This window comes from Anser cygnoides, chromosome 4 (assembly GCF_040182565.1).
Source record: "Anser cygnoides isolate HZ-2024a breed goose chromosome 4, Taihu_goose_T2T_genome, whole genome shotgun sequence".
In the NCBI taxonomy this organism is placed as follows: domain Eukaryota; kingdom Metazoa; phylum Chordata; class Aves; order Anseriformes; family Anatidae; genus Anser; species Anser cygnoides.
Window position 1 is genome coordinate 41,697,841 of NC_089876.1, and position 18,007 is coordinate 41,715,847.

Here is an 18,007-nt window from a genome sequence, read left to right on the forward strand (position 1 = left end):
TTATTTTAAAATGTGTGTGATTTTAAGACAAATGGGTCATCATAAGGACAAAGTAGTTTTCTAGTAGGTTTCATACAGGTAAAAATGAACGACTTAACTATAATGTAAATTTATGTGCTGTGCATATATGACAACTTTAACAAAAACACAATAGTCACTACATTGAATGCAAACTAATGTATAAACGCTGAGAAAGCTAACTCAAGCTCTGTATTACACTTAGTCAAAGTGACTTTTCAACAATAACATGACTCATTGAGATGGAGGGCTAGCAGCTATCTTCTGCGCTTTCTAGAATCTGAAGGCTTTTGCCAGTACCTATCCTAACAGCTCAGTGCTCATATCGGAGGTATGCTGGCATCCAAGAACTGGGACAGAATGATTTATCTCAAAGAAATTTAAGTCACATTTTGTCCTGAATTAAATATCAATGAGTGAAAGAAACACCGATTTAAATCAAGGACCTTTATTTTATTTCAGTTTATATCTCAGTTATTTTCTTAAGAAAAGGTCATTTTTTCTAGTTCACATTACCACTAAAAAAAAAAAACACAAAAATTCAAGTGACAGAAACCCTAACATTAAACATACATTTTCATATTTCTAAGCAGGAAAATATATAATGTACTTATATTTCTTAAACAGTTTTGTGAGTTATAGACTCAGATTCTTAACTGATAGTCTAGGAGATTGTGAATGATGATTATTTTTGCTTGCTGGTTTTTGTTTTGTATTTTGCTTACAATTCTTGTCAGTCTCCATTCTGAAGGAAAGAGAATGGAATAACATGCTTTAAGAGTATTTGAATCTTGTTTTACATGACTTAAACGAGTACCTAAAATACTTCTGATACAGATGAAAAAAGTATAACTCTCAAAGTAGTGGGTTATTCTTTTTGCTCAATATCCCTCAGATTTTCTGCAAGACATGGAAGCACCTTTCGAAAAATCAGTTTAGGCATCCGAGTAGGATAAACACCTCACTCTTACTGAAATCAATAGGATAAATTAATATTTATCATCCCTTCAACTGACTGCAAGCTTGGGTCTATGGGATGTGACTTTGCTCTGCTCTATGAAGAATTCTGTATGTACTTGGTGTCAAAAACAATCTTGAAAGTATGGTACATTTTCCCATGTATTTAGAGTTGTTAAATGATAGCCCTTCCAGTCATTTTTTACTCATAGTTTGCAATTAAGAGAGAAGAAACTTTGCTTCTCTTTTCCAAATAGGTTGCTCAATTTTGAAATAACTATTTCAAATTATAAAAATGTTCTAACAGTGCCTGGTGAACTGAAGCAAAAATAAACTAGAGCAAAACCACAAAGAAATGAAATACTTCTTTTTGGGAAGAGGGTAACTAGCATCATTTGTTCCATTTTAATGGCTGAAAATAATACGTACATTTACTCAAAGTACTGACATTGTAACTTTTAGAAAGCTCAATCTGGCCTAAAAAAAGGAGAGATCTGTTCCCTTAGGTTATACGTATTTCTAAAAAAGCAGTCCTCTTCAGAAAATTACATTATGAAGAGGACTCAATAATGTAACATTTTGCATTTTTAAATTACTTACCATCTCCTATTATGTTTAGAACTTAATACTGTAAGTCAAAAGTTGAAATATAAGCTGAAAAAATGTTTAGGTATAAGGAACTGATAGTTCCTTAGCTGATAGTTGAAATTCAAAAAATCCATTACAAAGCAAATACTTATCCATACTGATTAACTACAGGGAAGAAATAGTAGAGATGTTATAAACATGAAAATACTCACCTCAGATCTGACAAGCTTTATATGCATTCTCCTTTGCTGAAGACAGAAGAATTTATCAGGGAGGTATCAGTGTACCCTTGGCATTCACAACTGGCTGTAGTTGAAGACAGCAGGCCTAGAGAGACTTTTAGTCAGAGCCAACTTCACTTTTCCTAAATTCTGTGTGCTTCTCTAAATCATTTCAAGAGCATGTATCTAATTTTTAACCTCTAAGGACTATAATCCTTTCTGATCTGCACATTACAACCTACCAATAAGTTACCTACTGCCTGGAGACCAGCAGGGGTTAAAGAAAAGTCATTATGTTGGCTGTGAAATACCCCTTCGAACAGGATTTTCTGCAGCCCATTGGGTGTACAGAAGCTGTATAAGAAACTTTAATATAAACCCAGATCCATGTTTTCACGACTCCTGCATGCCTCAGAACAGGCTCTGATGCAAAACTGTTATTGACTGCCTATACAGGTTTACGACAACGATCGATAAGGTCAGACAGACTATCTGAGATGGTACACAGCAGGGGTAGAGTGGAAGGAATGGACAGTGTGCTTCAGAAAAACCTAAAGGAGGAGCGGGGCGAGAGGCCGAGGCCCAGCCGTGGGAGGCAGTGCCCAGCCCCCACAGCCCCTCCAGAATCACCCCCAAGCCCCCTGGGCCTTACCGCGAGCTCCCCGCGCTGCCTGGCCTCCAGCCTCGTCGGGGGCCCGCTCCTGAGGCAAAGCCCCGGTCCCCAGCGCAGCAGGAGCACCTTGGGCACAAGTCCCACGCTGGGGCCGCGTGCCTGGTCCTCACCTCCTCATGCCCCACACGGAGAAACCTAGCAAGGCCCACTGAAATGGTGCTAGGCATGTTCTTGCACAAGTGTCAAAAACTTGTGTTTCTTCTTGGAGGAAGAGTCTGTTTCAGTAGTTCAGGTGCTCAACTTCTGGAGAAGAGAATTGGAAGAAAAATCAGTGAGCTCAGTTAGAATTGTGGATGTTCCTGATTTTACAGAAGGGAACTGTAAAACTTTTCGGTATACATTTCTCAGACATACTCTCTGCTATGCTGATTCTCTAGCCTACAAGTCTTACAGAAGGACAGCAGGAAGCACGGTGGAAGAGACTTTTATGCTATCTTGATCCTTGGAAACAAGTGCCTGCATAGACAACAACTGGTTTTGGTTTGGGAGTTGATATAATCTTTGAAAGTGGCAAGAGTGTGCAGATGGGCTAGTTCTGACCTGGGATGGCTGTAACACAGCCACACTTTTTTTGTTCTGACCTGGGATGGCTGTAACACAGCCACACTGATTTTGTTCTGGGTCCTTCCAATGTGTAAAAAAGGCACCCAATGCAATCATTAAAGCTTTAAAAAAATGACAGGAATGCTTAACTAGACAAAGTTGACTAGCTCCTTGGCTTCTTGAGGTCACACACTGAAATGCCTTTATTATTAGATAGCATAAATTATATAGAATGTAATCACAAGACCTCAGCAAAGGCCTTCAAACATTTACTCAAGGAAGTTTTGGAAGGCAGGTGGCAGCTTAGGATTCATCTGTGAGAATTCACATGAATTTTCCTTACTAGTTTCATTTCTTTTTCACCTTGCAATTGGCCAGATGTCCCTTAACTGCAGTAGGTATGATGCCTGTTTTGGCCATAAGACCAGAAGGCGTCATGTTTTTGTGAATGGATATATTACTAGTGACTTCTAAATTCGATTCTAGCTATACCAACTATGTGGAACTTACATAGCATTTGGGTGAACTTCTGCCAAAATTAAACTCAGCTATTCTTAAAAACACAAAAATGTAAATTAGTTTGCAATGCTGTTCTTCTATTCAGGACAAACAAATACCTTCCTCTGGGGGCAAGCAAGCAGTCCCGACTGGAGATGCGAAGAAGAGACTATATAAGACAGCAGAACTATGTCGCCTCCAACTAACTAACAAACTGAGTATTTGCTCAGGCAAGCAGTTATTAATATATATATATTTATTTTTTTGAGAGACTTTGATTGTGAGGCAGACAAAATACTATATTACCCCTTGCTTAGGATGACATAGAACTTATTTCTAGCTTTATAATTCAAAAGTGATAGAAAAAACTTGCTTGAAAAGAAGACTATGAGGAAATATTATCTTGAACTTATCCACCTCCTATGCCCTCCCACAAGGTGGATATAGCACACTTATGAGAGTAGATACCTACAGCTGAAATGGTCATTTATTTCAGTGGGAACTGCTGAAGGCAGTTGAAAATCAGATGAAAAGAAAACAAATGATATTTTTTGACGAATGTGAAGGTGTGCACTTTAAAATTTGCAAGAAGTATTAGTTTTTCTGGCAGACTGCATTATCTGCCAAAATGTTTCTTTTATTTAGAAAGAGTAACCGTTAATCTGTAAATGATATATATGTTTTTTGTTTTAATAGAATTGACAGACTTTTTGCAATATGGTCATAGGTTAAACTTACAACATGTATTTCATCTTAGAGTTTTATTTTGTGTCTTGTGTGAGTATATCAGAAACATATTATTAATTAGTGTCAACATCTTGCTGTTACTTTTGGCACAACATCTTTTATGTTAAATCAATGAAGTAAGCAATCCAAGAGCGGAGATGTATAATTTTATCCAAGAGTTTACTCCTTTTCAATAATACTGTTTCACAGAGATATATAATATAAAGGCAACCAGTGATTTATTTGTGCTTTGCAGGATTGCCCATTATTTTATATACAACTGATTTTAACATCCCTATGAACTTCTTTTTTCAGTCTTTTTTAAAAACACTTTTGTTTAAATGAACATACTGGCTAGTAGACTCATCTTACCCTGTATGAAAAAAAATTCCATGTTTTCTGGATGAGTGCTGGACAGCACTGTTAAGAGCTATGACTACCATTTCCAAATTTTTAGGAGCTCTGATACAGAAACCAGATTAACAAAATTTAGTATTGCTTCAGCTCTTATTGGCTTGTACACACACATAACATCTTTCATTCCTCTCTATATATTCTGGGCTTGGCTGCCAAGAAATGAAAAAAAAACCATCACCCATACAAATTTAAGAAACCTCAAATAATGACAACTACTGTTTTTGTTACATCTCCACTGGCAAAGTGGTTCAGTCTGAAATTTCAGGTTTGTTACATTCCACAAAATATGTTCAAAATTTACATGAAAAGGGGAGGTTCCTGTGGCACATGCTAGAGTTTTCCAATAATCAACTTTCCTGTATCCTAACACAAGAAACTAAGGATGATTGTTCCTTTGCTGTAAGTCTTTCTGGTATGTTTTTTATAAATGATTTAGAGTAATCTAAAGCAGAAATAATTTCCTTTCCAAATTTGTTTGCTTTTCCTATGCAGAAATATGAAACAAATCTATAACAGACATATTTTGTTCTTTCTTTCAATCCTGACACTATCTTGTTTTGCCTACTGATCTGTTTACAATATTCCTTTTGGATGGTTATGTGCTGCTTTCCTCATTTTTTGATAAATTTGTTTTCCCCAGTTTAATGTTTTGTTAAGTTCTCAGCATCTCTGGAAAAGGAAATAACTTCTTCACTGGTTTCAATAGAGCTAAGGCAATTGACACACATTAGGATTTCATTCTGCTCTTTGAAGAATAAAAGCAAAGGAAAACAGTACAACATGTTCAACTACATCCTGCTTGCTTATCTCAGGATCCAGTACTGTCCAGTAAAAGTATCATAAGACAGGAACATATAAACTTTTTTTTTTTTTTTAAAAAAAAAGGTCTCAAAATACTGCCTCACTTTACAATTTTGAGAATTGCAATTACCATTTTCAATCTTCTTTCTGTTCCAGGTATATTACAGATCCCTATTAGTATATGATATAATTCACAGTCTCTGAGCTAAGTAGTTTGCTAAGTCTGAGATCTTATTTGTCCAGCAGCTGCTCCTTTGGTGACTATTTTATTGCCTCAGGATTTTTAACTTCCCTACATCAGTATGACAGCCTTTAATTTTTTTTACTTTTAAAGTTTTTTTCTTCAGTACTGTTTTTGATTTTAACATCCTACCCTCTAATTCCAAAAAAAACCACCAACTTTATACCTAATTGTATTTTATTTCCATTATGATTATTTGTTGCCATGGCATAAAAATATAACAAAAAATATTTACAGGGTCTGCCTAGTAACATATATAGATCTGTACATGTTTTGTTAAACAAACTTCAGCACTCACTAGTTCAGCTGGCTCTTTATTTTGTTGTTGTTTTATGCATGTGCTTTACAATCTCTTGTGATGCTACTGCTTACTTATGCAGGAAAGTATATCCTGAACAAAATATCACTGCTTTTTGTATATTGCATCCTAAAGGGGTGGGAAGCGTGGGGGGTGGTGGAGTTGAATGGTCATAGCTAACAACCAGTGCCCTAAAAATCTCTTTTGTGCTGTGCCTTTTACTGACTATGCCATTAGCTCAGTCATTTTGACACTATCAATACTTGGGGCTTCTCAATTTAGTAATCACACTGCTTATCACAGAAACCTAGCATTAATGTCCAGCTTGCACCAGGATAACATTAAGTTGATCTTTCATTACTGAGTGATTAGTACCTTAAGAAGACAGACATTCCATGGAGCAATTTAAAAAGAAAGATGTAATAACTTTCTTTTCTGGCTGGATTTTACCAGCTGGCAAAATATGCTCAAGAGAGATCCTGAATTGGTCAGCAAGGAGTAGGTCAAACCCATGGACTAAGTGACATGTTTGGTGTTCTAGTCCCTGAATCATGTAAATGGGCACATGGAACCCCCATTTCAAGCAGAGATATAATTTGAGGAGGCCTGTGGTCATGGCTTAGGCATTGTTCCGAAACGGATTGACAAATTAGTGAAAGCAGACAAGCAAAAAGGAAAGCTCTTAATTTACATTATTCATACTTAGATTCATCTAGCAATATTTAGCCCTAAATACTAGAGCACTTCTATTGGGTTGCATTGCTGCTGTAACTGTAAGGCTCCTCGTAAAGGTATAAAATCATTCTCTGCACCAAGGACAAACTTCCTCTCAGGCCATTAGCTAAGCATAAGACGCATCTTCATAACACTATGATATAAGCCCCAGGCCTCAAGCATGTTTTGGAAAAAAAAAAAAAAAAGGTCAAAGGAACATATAACTTCTATTTAACTTCTTACATTTCAAATTCTGACGTTAAAGTTATTGAATAGAATAGCAAAGACTGTGACCTTTTGGGAAGGTTTTCAAGCAGGCATTGCAAACTTTACTTTCTGATTTCTTCACCTGGCATAAGTCCCAGTTAGCAAGAGCATATAGGAGAAGGAAATCTTGCTGGATGACTGTCAAAAGCAAATGAACAAGTATTCCAGCAAACCAGGAACACACAAATGCATAATTGGTTAAACTGAAAGAGTTTCCTGCCATGCTGATTACTGAGAATACTTCGTTTTCCTTTGAAAGTCAGTTTGGACACATTACTCACACTTTAGCAGAATAAACTAGATAGAATATTACTCCTTCCATGGAAGAGTAAAAAGCTATGCATTACGAACAAGAAAGCTATAGTTCTTGGGGAAGGAGGGGGAAAAGAGAAGGAATCAAATAATAATTTTTAAAGAATGCTCAATTTTAAAACAGGAGCTGAAAAAATGCCTTAGTCTGTCTAATTCTAGGTAAATACAAAATTTCTGAGAAAGCACTTTAGCTTTGTGAAATAAAGACTTGAAGATGTATCAATCTAAGGAATGTTCTGGCTCTCATCCAGACAAGCATTCATGCAAGTGATTCAGTTTACCACTTAGTAATTCTACTGACTTCCTTTCTGGATCAGTAAATACAATCTAGACAAAAAGCCAAAGAGGAAGAGTTGAAGACATCCCTGCAGAACAGCACAGAAGTAGAGACTGACTAAAATAGGCTAAATAGCATGCAAGAAGATGTCTATTGCAATAGAGAATGAAGATGAGAAACGAGCACAAACAAAACACTGTGTGGCAACAAATAAGACAAAAGCAATACATCGTACACACACACAAAAAAAAGAGGCAGTGACATGGAAAACCAAGAAGTTAAGGATGAACAATAATGAAATAGATTGTCAGCGGAGTGGACAGACTGAGGAAGATGATGTGACTACAGGGGTAAGGAATGCTGAGTCTAGCCAGAAAGCCTAGAAGCAAAGGGGAAAATGAATGATTAGGAAAAAAACAGCTGTGTGCCAGAGGTCAAGAAGTTATGGATGAATTGATAGTAGCCAAAAATCAGGTAGGCTAGAATTTGTTGCAATTTTTTTCTCTTTGTGTGTGGGTGTGTGTGTGTGCATAAGTAGTGAAACATTCTTCAAACATTCCAGAATTTTTAAAGAACTGGACATAAAATTGTGGCAGGAGAACGTATTGTGGAAGGATTAGCCGCCAGCATCATAGGAAAGAAAAAAAGCTGATGAACACTGCTAGGAAGATCACGGAAGTGGAGGGAGCGTCTCTATTGCATAGTATAGCTCTGGTGAGATGACCTTGGATGACAGCTAAGTTCCCACCTAGCTGATTGCTCATTCTCTCCACAGCCAGATGTACAGAGGAGAAAAGTGTAAGGACAAAAGAGAGGAAAACTCACCCCACCCCTGCTTTTACATGACATTTTTTTAAAGCGTGAATTTATATGGTATGGAATATCTATTTGGATACGCTGTCCCAGCTGTGTCCTCTCCCAAAATCTTGCCAACCCTAATGTGCTTGCTAGAAGGGAGAATGGGGTGAGAAACATAGAAACATGATCACAGCTCTACAGTACAGCATCATACAAACTACTATGAAGAAAATTAAATGCATCCCAGCCAGATCCAATGCAACAGTCTAGCAAAATGGAGTCTGAGAGACAATTGTCTACTTATTTATCAAAGAAGGATCCCACCGAAAAAAAAAGAGCTGTTGTAGACTGAGGATCAGTACTGAAAACACGTGCACAAATAAAGATGTTTGAGGGCTTGTAGGTTCAGGATATAAATTCTCTAACTAAGAATAAAAATGCATAGTTCTGCCCTACAAAGAACAACCTCGTGAGTCCCACAGTTCTATGAATATGATAAAGTGACTCAGCAGGGCAATCCTACTTTATAGCCATAATGTATGAGCATAAGCAATAAAAAATAGTGGACCAGTGTAGATAAAACCAGTTTGCACAGGAACTAAATTTTCCTAATTATAAATATCATATCTCAAGGAATCACTAAGAAATTTACAAGCAACTCTTAATAAAGAAATTCAGATATGTGGTATGTAAGGAAAGACATAATTTTAACTTTCAGTAAGTTCCTTTGCTTGTAATTTAAATATTGTATAGAGCTACAAATATTTTCTTTTGACTAATGTATAGTTTTTATGACAGACAAAATGGCAGAATCAGCAGCTGATTTTGCCTTGACAAAGAAAAGTTGTCATTTGCTTATATGTTCATTTCTTTAGGAGAGAAAATAGTACTACTGTGGCTTACATTTTACTCACATTAATGATATGTACTTCATTGTAACTTCATGATGGGAAAATGACATATATATATTTTTCCAAACAGATTATTTCTGTGCATTATAATTCTCAATTGCATCTTGAAACAAAATACATTCATGTACAAAGGCTTTAATACTTATTCTGACGTAGCAGGTTATCAGAATGCAAGCCATAGAAACAAGAACAAAAAATGAACTACTGCTTCTGCTTTTCAAAGTCCAGAGTTCATGCCTGTGTAAAACAAGGGCAAGTATTAGTGGTGTAATAAAGTTGGTTAATAAGTAAACAGAGTAAGAAATTAAAAATAAACACTAGCATAGGGAAAGTTACAACAATGTATATTCAAGGCAGAAGAATAATTTGTCAAAGCAAGTAAGTGAGCTGACAATTCGTATGTTGTTGAATAGTAGTGGATGAAACATTTAAGAAATTCTGGTAGAATATTGCTCTGAATTGTAGAAACGAATGGATTAGGTGATCTACTGGACCTTAAAAACCTCTTTCTCTATAAACAAACAAAATTCCCTTTAAAGTATGCATCTATTTTATATATGTATATATATCTTTCAATTAGAAGTTCTCTTCTGAAAACTAAGTTTATATTTCAAAAGAGCAACAATTATTTCATTATGATAATATGGTTATCTACTATATTGAAGAAAAATAAAGATCAAGAGATCTACACTAATCATTAGAAACTCAGTTTCCCATTGTCATCATAGTGAGCAATAGTTATTAAAAAAAAAAAGGAAAGAAATGACAAACTAATGATAACCTTGGCTCATTATTCATTAGATAGCATAATGGATGATTTTCCTTGAACACTTTGTTCTACAGCATAAATTTGACAATGCATTTGGCCTGGAACTCCCACTGAAATTAGCTTTTAAGGCCTCATAATACTAATTATGAAACACAAAGCTAATGAGCAAGTAAATACAAATTATGGAACCATCATAAGTCCTTCACATTTTCATTTATAGCCACCTTATCTATTTTGAGGAAAACTGGCTTGTAAAATAATCAGAATGTTTAACTATTGCAAATTGTCTCTAATACATTTTAAATAATTTTCTTTAAAATGTTCTTAAGTATAAAAAATGTTTTCTTCAGCTGTAGCCAAGAAATCCGATTTTATATTTCTTTACATGTACCTTGAGATTCCTGATAATACTGGTTTTTCAATTTAAAAACAAGCAAAAAACAAAAAAACAAAAAAACAGGATATACTTTAAGGACTGTCAAATCAAATCAAAACAAATAGCATGCAGATAAAAAAAATAAAAAGGTTTTGTTTTGTTATATTTACAGGAACCATGACAAACATCACATCAAACAATACTAACTGCAGAAAGGTTGCATCTTTTCTGTCATACTGTAACAAAATCACTTAGTGTTTTTGATAACAGTGAAGTGGCGTGTACTTCTTTAATACTGCAGTCATATATTTGTATATTTGTTGTATTATTACTTAATATTTTGGTTTTAATATTCACATATTTTAGATTTGCATTTGATGTGGAAATATTAACAGGTTGAGCTTTGTTTTTAGACATACTCTGTTTAAAGATAACTGAAATAGTTCAGAAGATGGATGTGGTATTACTTGAGGACATACTTTAATTTAAATCATCTATTTATCCTTCATTTACATTTTTCTTACATAACAGATTTTGAACACAAAAGTGATAAAAGAGTCTGGTACTGTTTTCCATTACTGAGTGTGGAAATTTATGTGATGACTAGGTAACTATGCTATTTCTGTGAAACCTGGGGGTTTTGGAAGCAAAATAATTGAAATGTTTTAAGAACATTTTCTATTTAAAACAGTAACAAATATTTGTTACAGAGACTCTTCAGAAGTGCCCTGGGACACATAATATTATTTTCCTAATATTGCCAGTATATGCTTTTATAAGTTAAACAGCTTGCAGCAAGGTGACTGGTCACAAGTGGTGTTCCCCAGGGGTTGGTGTTGTCCTCTTTAATATTTTTATTGATAACTTGGACGAGGGAATTGAGTGCACCCTCAGTAAGTTTGCAGATGACACCAAGCTGGAGGGAAATGTCAGTCTGCTAGAGGGTAGGAAGGCCCTGCAGAGGAACCTGTACAGGTTGGGTCGATGGGCAGAGGCCAATGGGATGAGGTTCAACATGGCTAAGTGCCACGTCCTGCACCTTGGCTACAACAATCCCATGCAGTGCTACAGGCTTGTGGGAGAGTGGCTTGAAAGCTATACAGAGGAAAAGGATCTGGGGGTGCTGATTGATGCTCCCCTGAACATGAGCTGGCAGTGTGCCCAGGTGGCCAAGAAGGCCAACGGCATCCTGGCTTGTATCAAGAATAGTGTAGACAGCAGGAGCAGGGAGGTGATCGTCCCTTTGTATTCTGCCCTGGTAAGGCCGCACCTCGAGTACTGGGTTCAGCTTTGGGCCCCTCACTACAAGAAGGACATCGAGGCCCTGGAACGTGCCCAGAGAAGAGCTATGAGGCTGGTGAAGGGCCTGGAACACAAGTCCTACGAGGAGCAGCTGAGGGAGCTGGGGTTGTTTAGTCTGGAGAAGAGGAGGCTCAGGGGAGACCTTATTGCTCTACCTGAAAGGTAGGTGTGGGGAGCTGGGGTTCAGCCTCTTCTCGCAGATAACTAGTGACAAGACTAGAGGGAATGGCCTCAAGTTGCACCAGGGGAGGTTCAGGTTGGAAATTAGGAGACATTTCTTCTCAGAAAGAGCAGTCAGGCGTTGGAATGGGTTGCCCAGGGAGGTGGTGGCGTCACCGTCCCTGGGGGTGTTCAAGGAAAGGTTGGACGTGGTGCTTAGGGACATGGTTAAGTGAATGACAGGGGTAGTAGGGTGATGGTTGGACCAGATGATCTTGAAGGTCTTTTTCCAACCTTAATGATTCTATGATTCTAAGTTAGCTGCAAACCTGACAATAGATTTTTCTTTTTTTTTAACTACATTCGGTTTTCAAATATGCACTTTAAATTACTGTGTAAATAAACCACAGGTAAAGAAACATAATTTGAGCTAGTTAATATAAAAGTATTGCACATATGATAAGAAATAAAACTTTGGACAAAAAAAGCATAGTTGCAGATAATTAACCTAGCTCTGTGAAGGAGCAGTATCAGCTTAAATTAAAGGGCTTGTGATTCTGGAACAAAGTTTCCTAGGCTGTGCACAACGAGACAGTCAATGCACAGCTCAAACCTCCTCATTTCCAGTTGTCTAACTCCACTGAAAGAATTCGTAACTGCATGAATCACTTCCCAGTATTAGAGGTACATACAGTATGTATAACAGTATAAATATATACTGTATATGAACAGTTTATTTAATATCTATACATATAAGTACAACCATTGGTGTATGTATATGTAGCATTTCATATACACACAACCACAATTTTGTAGGTAATGTTATTACTGTAGGTGATTTATCAAATTTGGGTGGAAATAGGTAGCCAGGGGAAAGATCTGCAGGACAGAAAACAAAACAAGAGATCTTTAATATCATCCCTACATTAAAATGCAGCCTGCAGTATGGACAGATAGGGAAACATGAAGCCCAGGATGAGTTAGGGTTTTTGTACTTTGACTTCAGTATCTGATTTTATACTGACTGTTTTGTAAACTGATTACACACATCTGCAAGCTTTGAATCAGTTGGTCTTCAATCTACACTCAACAGGTAGTCTTGTCTTGATTGGATGTCTTGTCAAATTGGCTAACTGAGTCAGCAGTAAACAAAAACCTGTGAAATCAAATTGTGATGAGCTATCTTCTTGGTTATATCTTTCAGAAAACACACCTGAAAAGTATTTGTCTGCAATACCATATGTATCTTCTTCTGAACAGCCATTTCTTTTTCCTTTTGAAGAATAAGACTGGACTGACCATCTTCTTCCTGTGGTAACTACAAAGTTAATTTAAATTAGATAGTAAACACAAATGATCTATTTTTACTATTACAGCTACTACTTGCAATTGACTCCAGTTGCTTTAGAAAGTGGATTCTCTCCTGCCACGTTATGCAGTCCTGCAGCACTTTTTAGGCCATGGTCCCTTACCTTATTCTTTCTTTCTCTGATTAGGCTTAGTCCAGTTAAGAATGCACCTTGGCCCTTATCTCCATCATAACCCTCACGCTGTTCAAATTGTTGCAATTAAAGACCTCCACCAATTGCCATAGGTCTTTGCAATGAAAACAAACAAAAAAAAACAACCAAACAAACAAAAAAAACACACCACAAGTGAACATGTTCAAATGTGTATGCTGGTTTATGTATATTAGATGCTTCCTTCCATTCTCACTGTTTCCTGTGTTAGAAAACCAGCTCAGAAACTGTCAGAAAACCAGTCAGAAAACTGATTCTACTGCCTACATGTCCTTCTCACTGTGCCCCTTCAGTCAAATCTCTTTGCTAAGGTCTGATATTAAGAAAAAAAGCAGCAAATGTCCTCTGATTCTTGTCATAATATTTTTTTTCTTTCTCAAAAATCTTGCAATTTTTGAGCCTTTGTATAAGGCTTAAGTGTTTAATAGCTGCTTGTTTCAAACTAACTTCCCAAAACAATTATTTGTCTTTCTTTCCCTATACTGCCTTACGTTACTTACAGTACAGCAGTATTGAAAGGGATCCAAGTTAAGGATCCAAATAGGGAAACATTAAAACCACAGTTCACAGTCCAAAAATCTTCCAAAGGAGAAGAAAATTCTCCTTCCACCCTTTAGTTGGTTCACCTCCTGTAAAATTTTATCTATAGCAGGAGAAAGCTTTCCTGTACACACACACAACAAACAAACAAAACACACATAAAAGGACACACAATATTTCTACAGGGCTAAAGATACAAGTTTCATAGTAGTAGAGGGGGAAAAAATCAGTATTAGAGACTTAGAAATTTGTAAATTTGGGGGATACTTTGAAAGAATTGTAGATATTTTGCAAAAAATAGTTGAACATTTCTCTTGCATTATGTCCTATAGAACTAGCCTTTGAAAAAAATTGCTGACTGTTTATAGAGTGTGGCTCTGTGATATATATTTTATACATCAGTAGATTTTATGATTTATCAAATGTACTTGACCCACACATTACCATATATATAACAACATATCTTTAGTATATGAATAATCTGTTACTCTTTTTTCAGCAGAAACAATGTGTGTACCTACTGCTTAGCCTAGTGGTCACTGTTTTTCTTCTGGTCTAGTGCTTATATACCAAAGACAGAGGCAGATCACTGCAAGTGGACAGATGTTCTGAAAGATTTGGAGCAGATCAAGACATCCAAAGTAAGTTCATTAAAAAGCCAACATTTCATATAAACATAGGAGCAGACATAATTAAACATTTAGCACAGTACTCAGTTAAGACTGTCAGTAACAAAGAGCATGAAACGGGATGTTTGTATAGTCCTGTTTTGTGGGTGGAAGTGAGGGGGAGTAGAAGATTGAAGGGAACCGGAGGTGAACAAATACAGTAGATTCTAGAATTAAATATTATTTTCATTCTCTCTTTTTTGAATATTTTTTTGATTTTTAAAAAATTTATTTTAGTTGGGTAGAGCAAGAAGAACCATCTCCTAAGGAAAGGGGTAGAGGGCATAGGAGTTAGTTCCTTCTGAAAAAGTACTTGCAGAACTCAGTTCTGATGAGCTTCCTCACAGTGAAGCCCATTCTGCAGGTTACTAGATGACTAAGATGCCTGACTTACTGACTCCCAGTACCTCGCTTGATTGACCCTTTCAACTTGGAGCTAATCCATGTCTCTAATATTTGCTTTATTATCTCTAAAGTCTGTTAGTTATTGCTCATAATTCTAACTTTCATATTCTTTTAGGACATTGATGTCAGTTTATATACTGCAAACACAGATGAGGATGTAAGTAAAATTAAAATTAAACCCACACTGGTCTAATATGGTAGCTTCATTTCTTTACTAGCAATTTTCTCCTAAGGTGGTAGCCTTGGTCTAATTTGAGAAAAGTTTCAGAAACCAGATCATTTGCCTTGGAAGTAGTTCTATTACCTAAATTATTTACGATAAACTGTGTAAGCTGGCATTATTTTTACTGAATTACCTGCTATTAAAATTAATCAACTAAAAGGGATGGTGGAAAAGGAACTTACCAAAACAAACACTGAACAATAATGTTGGTATTTGTTTGTAATTTGAAAAGGGAAAAAAGTGACAAAGAAAATAGTTCCTGAGATTATTATTTAACACCATGCACTACAATATTACAATAAGAAAATACGGGAAAAGTGTCATACGGAAAGTAACTGTCAACATCTACTAGTACATTTCTCTGCTTTTGCAATTCCTTAGCTTAGCAGCAAATACTAGGTAATATCAAGGATTTGGCTTTCTAATAGCTGGAGATTATAATTTATCCTGGAACCAATAAACTTTGTTATTTTTTAAAAAAATATAATTCTTAGCCCAATCCTAGAAATCTGCCTAAAATACGATCATATTAAATGCAGTTTCCGTAAATTAATTCTTGAAGAGACTATTTCATAATCTATTATTGTGGAACTCAGTCAGCACTCCAGGGGACACATAGAGTCCACTGAGAAAATGAATCAAATCAATAACCCACTTCTAGCAGTCATTTTTGGTATAGCCCTGGTGGAACATAAGCCGAATTCTTTGCTGTGGCAATGCTGGTAGCCTCCTTCTGAGAAACTTCTTTTCCTTGCAGCATAAAAATTCATACAATGGCTACGCCAACTACACACAATACATGACTTCCTGTACATAAGAAGTTAACAAGAGTTTTCCTAGAAATAATAGACTTACTTACTTACTACATCAGCACAGGATAGTCTCGGTGTGCATGTGGAATACAGTAAATTTGATGTGTTCAGTGGACCTGGCAAGCCTGAGAAGGCACAGAGTCTAATGTATCTGTGCAGCTAGCTCTGTACATTACAGGAAAAAAGGTCACAAAACATGCATGTCCACACCTGCACACCCATTCCCTTAACTGAAATGAAGTTAATTCCCTTAACTGAACACAGAAGTTAATGCACTGTAAAAGTGAATTTATTAGCTGGTAATGTCAGGAAGATTTTCTTAAAGTGGGAAGGCCTGATGTGAAAGTCATACTACCTGGGGCTTGTTCTTGGCAATGGAGAAATCAGTTCCTGTTCTTTTTTTTTTTTTTTTTTTGTGTGTGTGTGTGTAATACAGGTAATAATTTGTTTGTTTGTTTCTCTCCTCCTCCATTCTTCATTATTTTGAATTAAGATCTCTGAATGAAAGTGCTAGAACTACTAAGAACAATATTAATTTAATTCCATTACTGTTAATTGTATTCCAAAGTCCTAGCCTAATTAATTGTATTCCTATTTTCTTCGTCAAGACACAAAGTTTTACTTCATCCTAGGAAACTCACTGGCTTATATGTTAGCTCTCTGAATCTATCTTTGCAGATACTTGAAGGTATTTGAACAGTAAGAAGAGGTATCCAGTAAATAAAAATCAGCTACTTCTTGGTAAATTATATCCTACACTCAGGTATTCCATTTTAACCTTAAAACTACTAAAACTTTTTTTTTTTTCCCAGAAAGAATGCCAAGAACCTATAATGAGATGCTTTTTCTTAGAGATGAAAGTGATTCTTCACGAATGTTATATCAAAAATTGTAGTAAAACACAGGATGTATTCAACATATTGAAAAATGGAAATGCAAGATTTAAAAATAATGAGGTAAGTAGTACCAACAGTCTGTGGAAAAGAAGTGTTTCTGCTACTGAAGAGTAGCAGAAATTTTGTTTTTCATAGATATGCAAAAGGTGAGGTGGTACATATGAAAGCAAATGGGGAATCAGTAACCCAAACATATAATAATGAAAAGGCTACACATATAAAAATGGAAGAACAGAATTCAGTGATTTTTATAAAACCACTTCTAGGATTCCTATCAATGAAAATACTTCTGACTGGGCACACATGCATACATCAAAGTGTTTGAATGTGTATGCATAAATAATAGTTTGTAACTTCGGTATCTAAAGTCACTTATGTTGAGACACGCACAGAAAAGTGTCCTAATTTTCAAAGAGATAGGCCACTTGGATCTCTCACTGAGGCTCTGTGTCTTTGAAAGATGATGCTATACAGGAAGCAAGCCAGGAATAGAACATGAGTACCTTGGAAGACTCCAGCCGTGCTTTCTGTAGTAATTGACTGCATTGGAATTATTCACAGTTGTTCTCTATCCGAACAAATAGATCAGGTATCCTGCTTTACTACTATCGCATTTTCTTTTTCAGTTGAGTTCCACAACATCAAAAAAATGTAAAGAATGTGAAGAATATGAAGAAAAAAGTTTTACAGAGTTTATACAGAATTTCGTAAAGGTTATACAGAAGGAATGCAAATAATACACTGACCAAAAGAGACAAGCCGGGAACCAAGATTGTTCAAGAAACGTGCCTCAGAGAAATTAGGTTATCACCAACAATAAACTGAAAAGAACTTCACTTCTAGTGCTATTTACATACAATAAAAAAACAAAGAATAATAAAATCTCTGTAATGCATGTGTTCATAATTGAATACGTTCAAATAATATCACTTATGAAATATATATGGAAGGAATTTAACAATTTTTTTTTTTTTAATCTGTATATAAGGTGTGTTTATTTCTTGCTAAGTCCCCTGGAGAAAAAAACCTTGCCTAACTTACCAGCCTTTCAGTGAAATTTTCTAAGATGATCTTAGG

At 36.0% G+C, this 18,007-nt stretch overlaps 2 protein-coding genes across 6 annotated transcripts in view; one reads left to right on the forward strand and one right to left on the reverse strand.

Moving 5' to 3' along the window:
* The window catches only part of LOC106046680 (uncharacterized), a 101,248-nt gene extending 91,852 nt beyond the window's left edge, over positions 1–9,396 (reverse strand). Inside the window, exons 1-3 of one of the 2 annotated variants that reach the window (XR_010831461.1) lie at positions 9,264–9,396; positions 2,437–2,700; positions 1,776–1,890 (exon numbers count right to left, since the gene is read on the reverse strand). The gene's annotated coding sequence lies outside the window, so the exon portion shown is untranslated. Of the gene's footprint in view, positions 1–1,775; positions 1,908–2,436; positions 2,701–9,263 lie in introns of those variants that run through there. The other variant, XR_010831462.1, reaches the window with a different exon arrangement.
* The window catches only part of IL15 (interleukin 15), a 37,736-nt gene extending 19,909 nt beyond the window's left edge, over positions 1–17,827 (forward strand). For 2 of the 4 annotated variants that reach the window (XM_066996698.1, XM_066996697.1), the window contains exons 2-6: positions 13,071–13,180; positions 14,486–14,567; positions 15,115–15,156; positions 16,847–16,990; positions 17,557–17,827. In XM_066996698.1, the coding sequence (XP_066852799.1) occupies positions 13,107–13,180; positions 14,486–14,567; positions 15,115–15,156; positions 16,847–16,990; positions 17,557–17,667 (453 nt within the window). In that variant the 5' untranslated portion in view covers positions 13,071–13,106 and the 3' untranslated portion in view covers positions 17,668–17,827. Of the gene's footprint in view, positions 1–9,949; positions 11,870–13,070; positions 13,181–14,425; positions 14,568–15,114; positions 15,157–16,846; positions 16,991–17,556 lie in introns of those variants that run through there. The other 2 variants (XM_048075022.2, XR_010831460.1) reach the window with 2 other exon arrangements.
* The last annotated feature ends 180 nt before the right edge of the window (positions 17,828–18,007 follow it).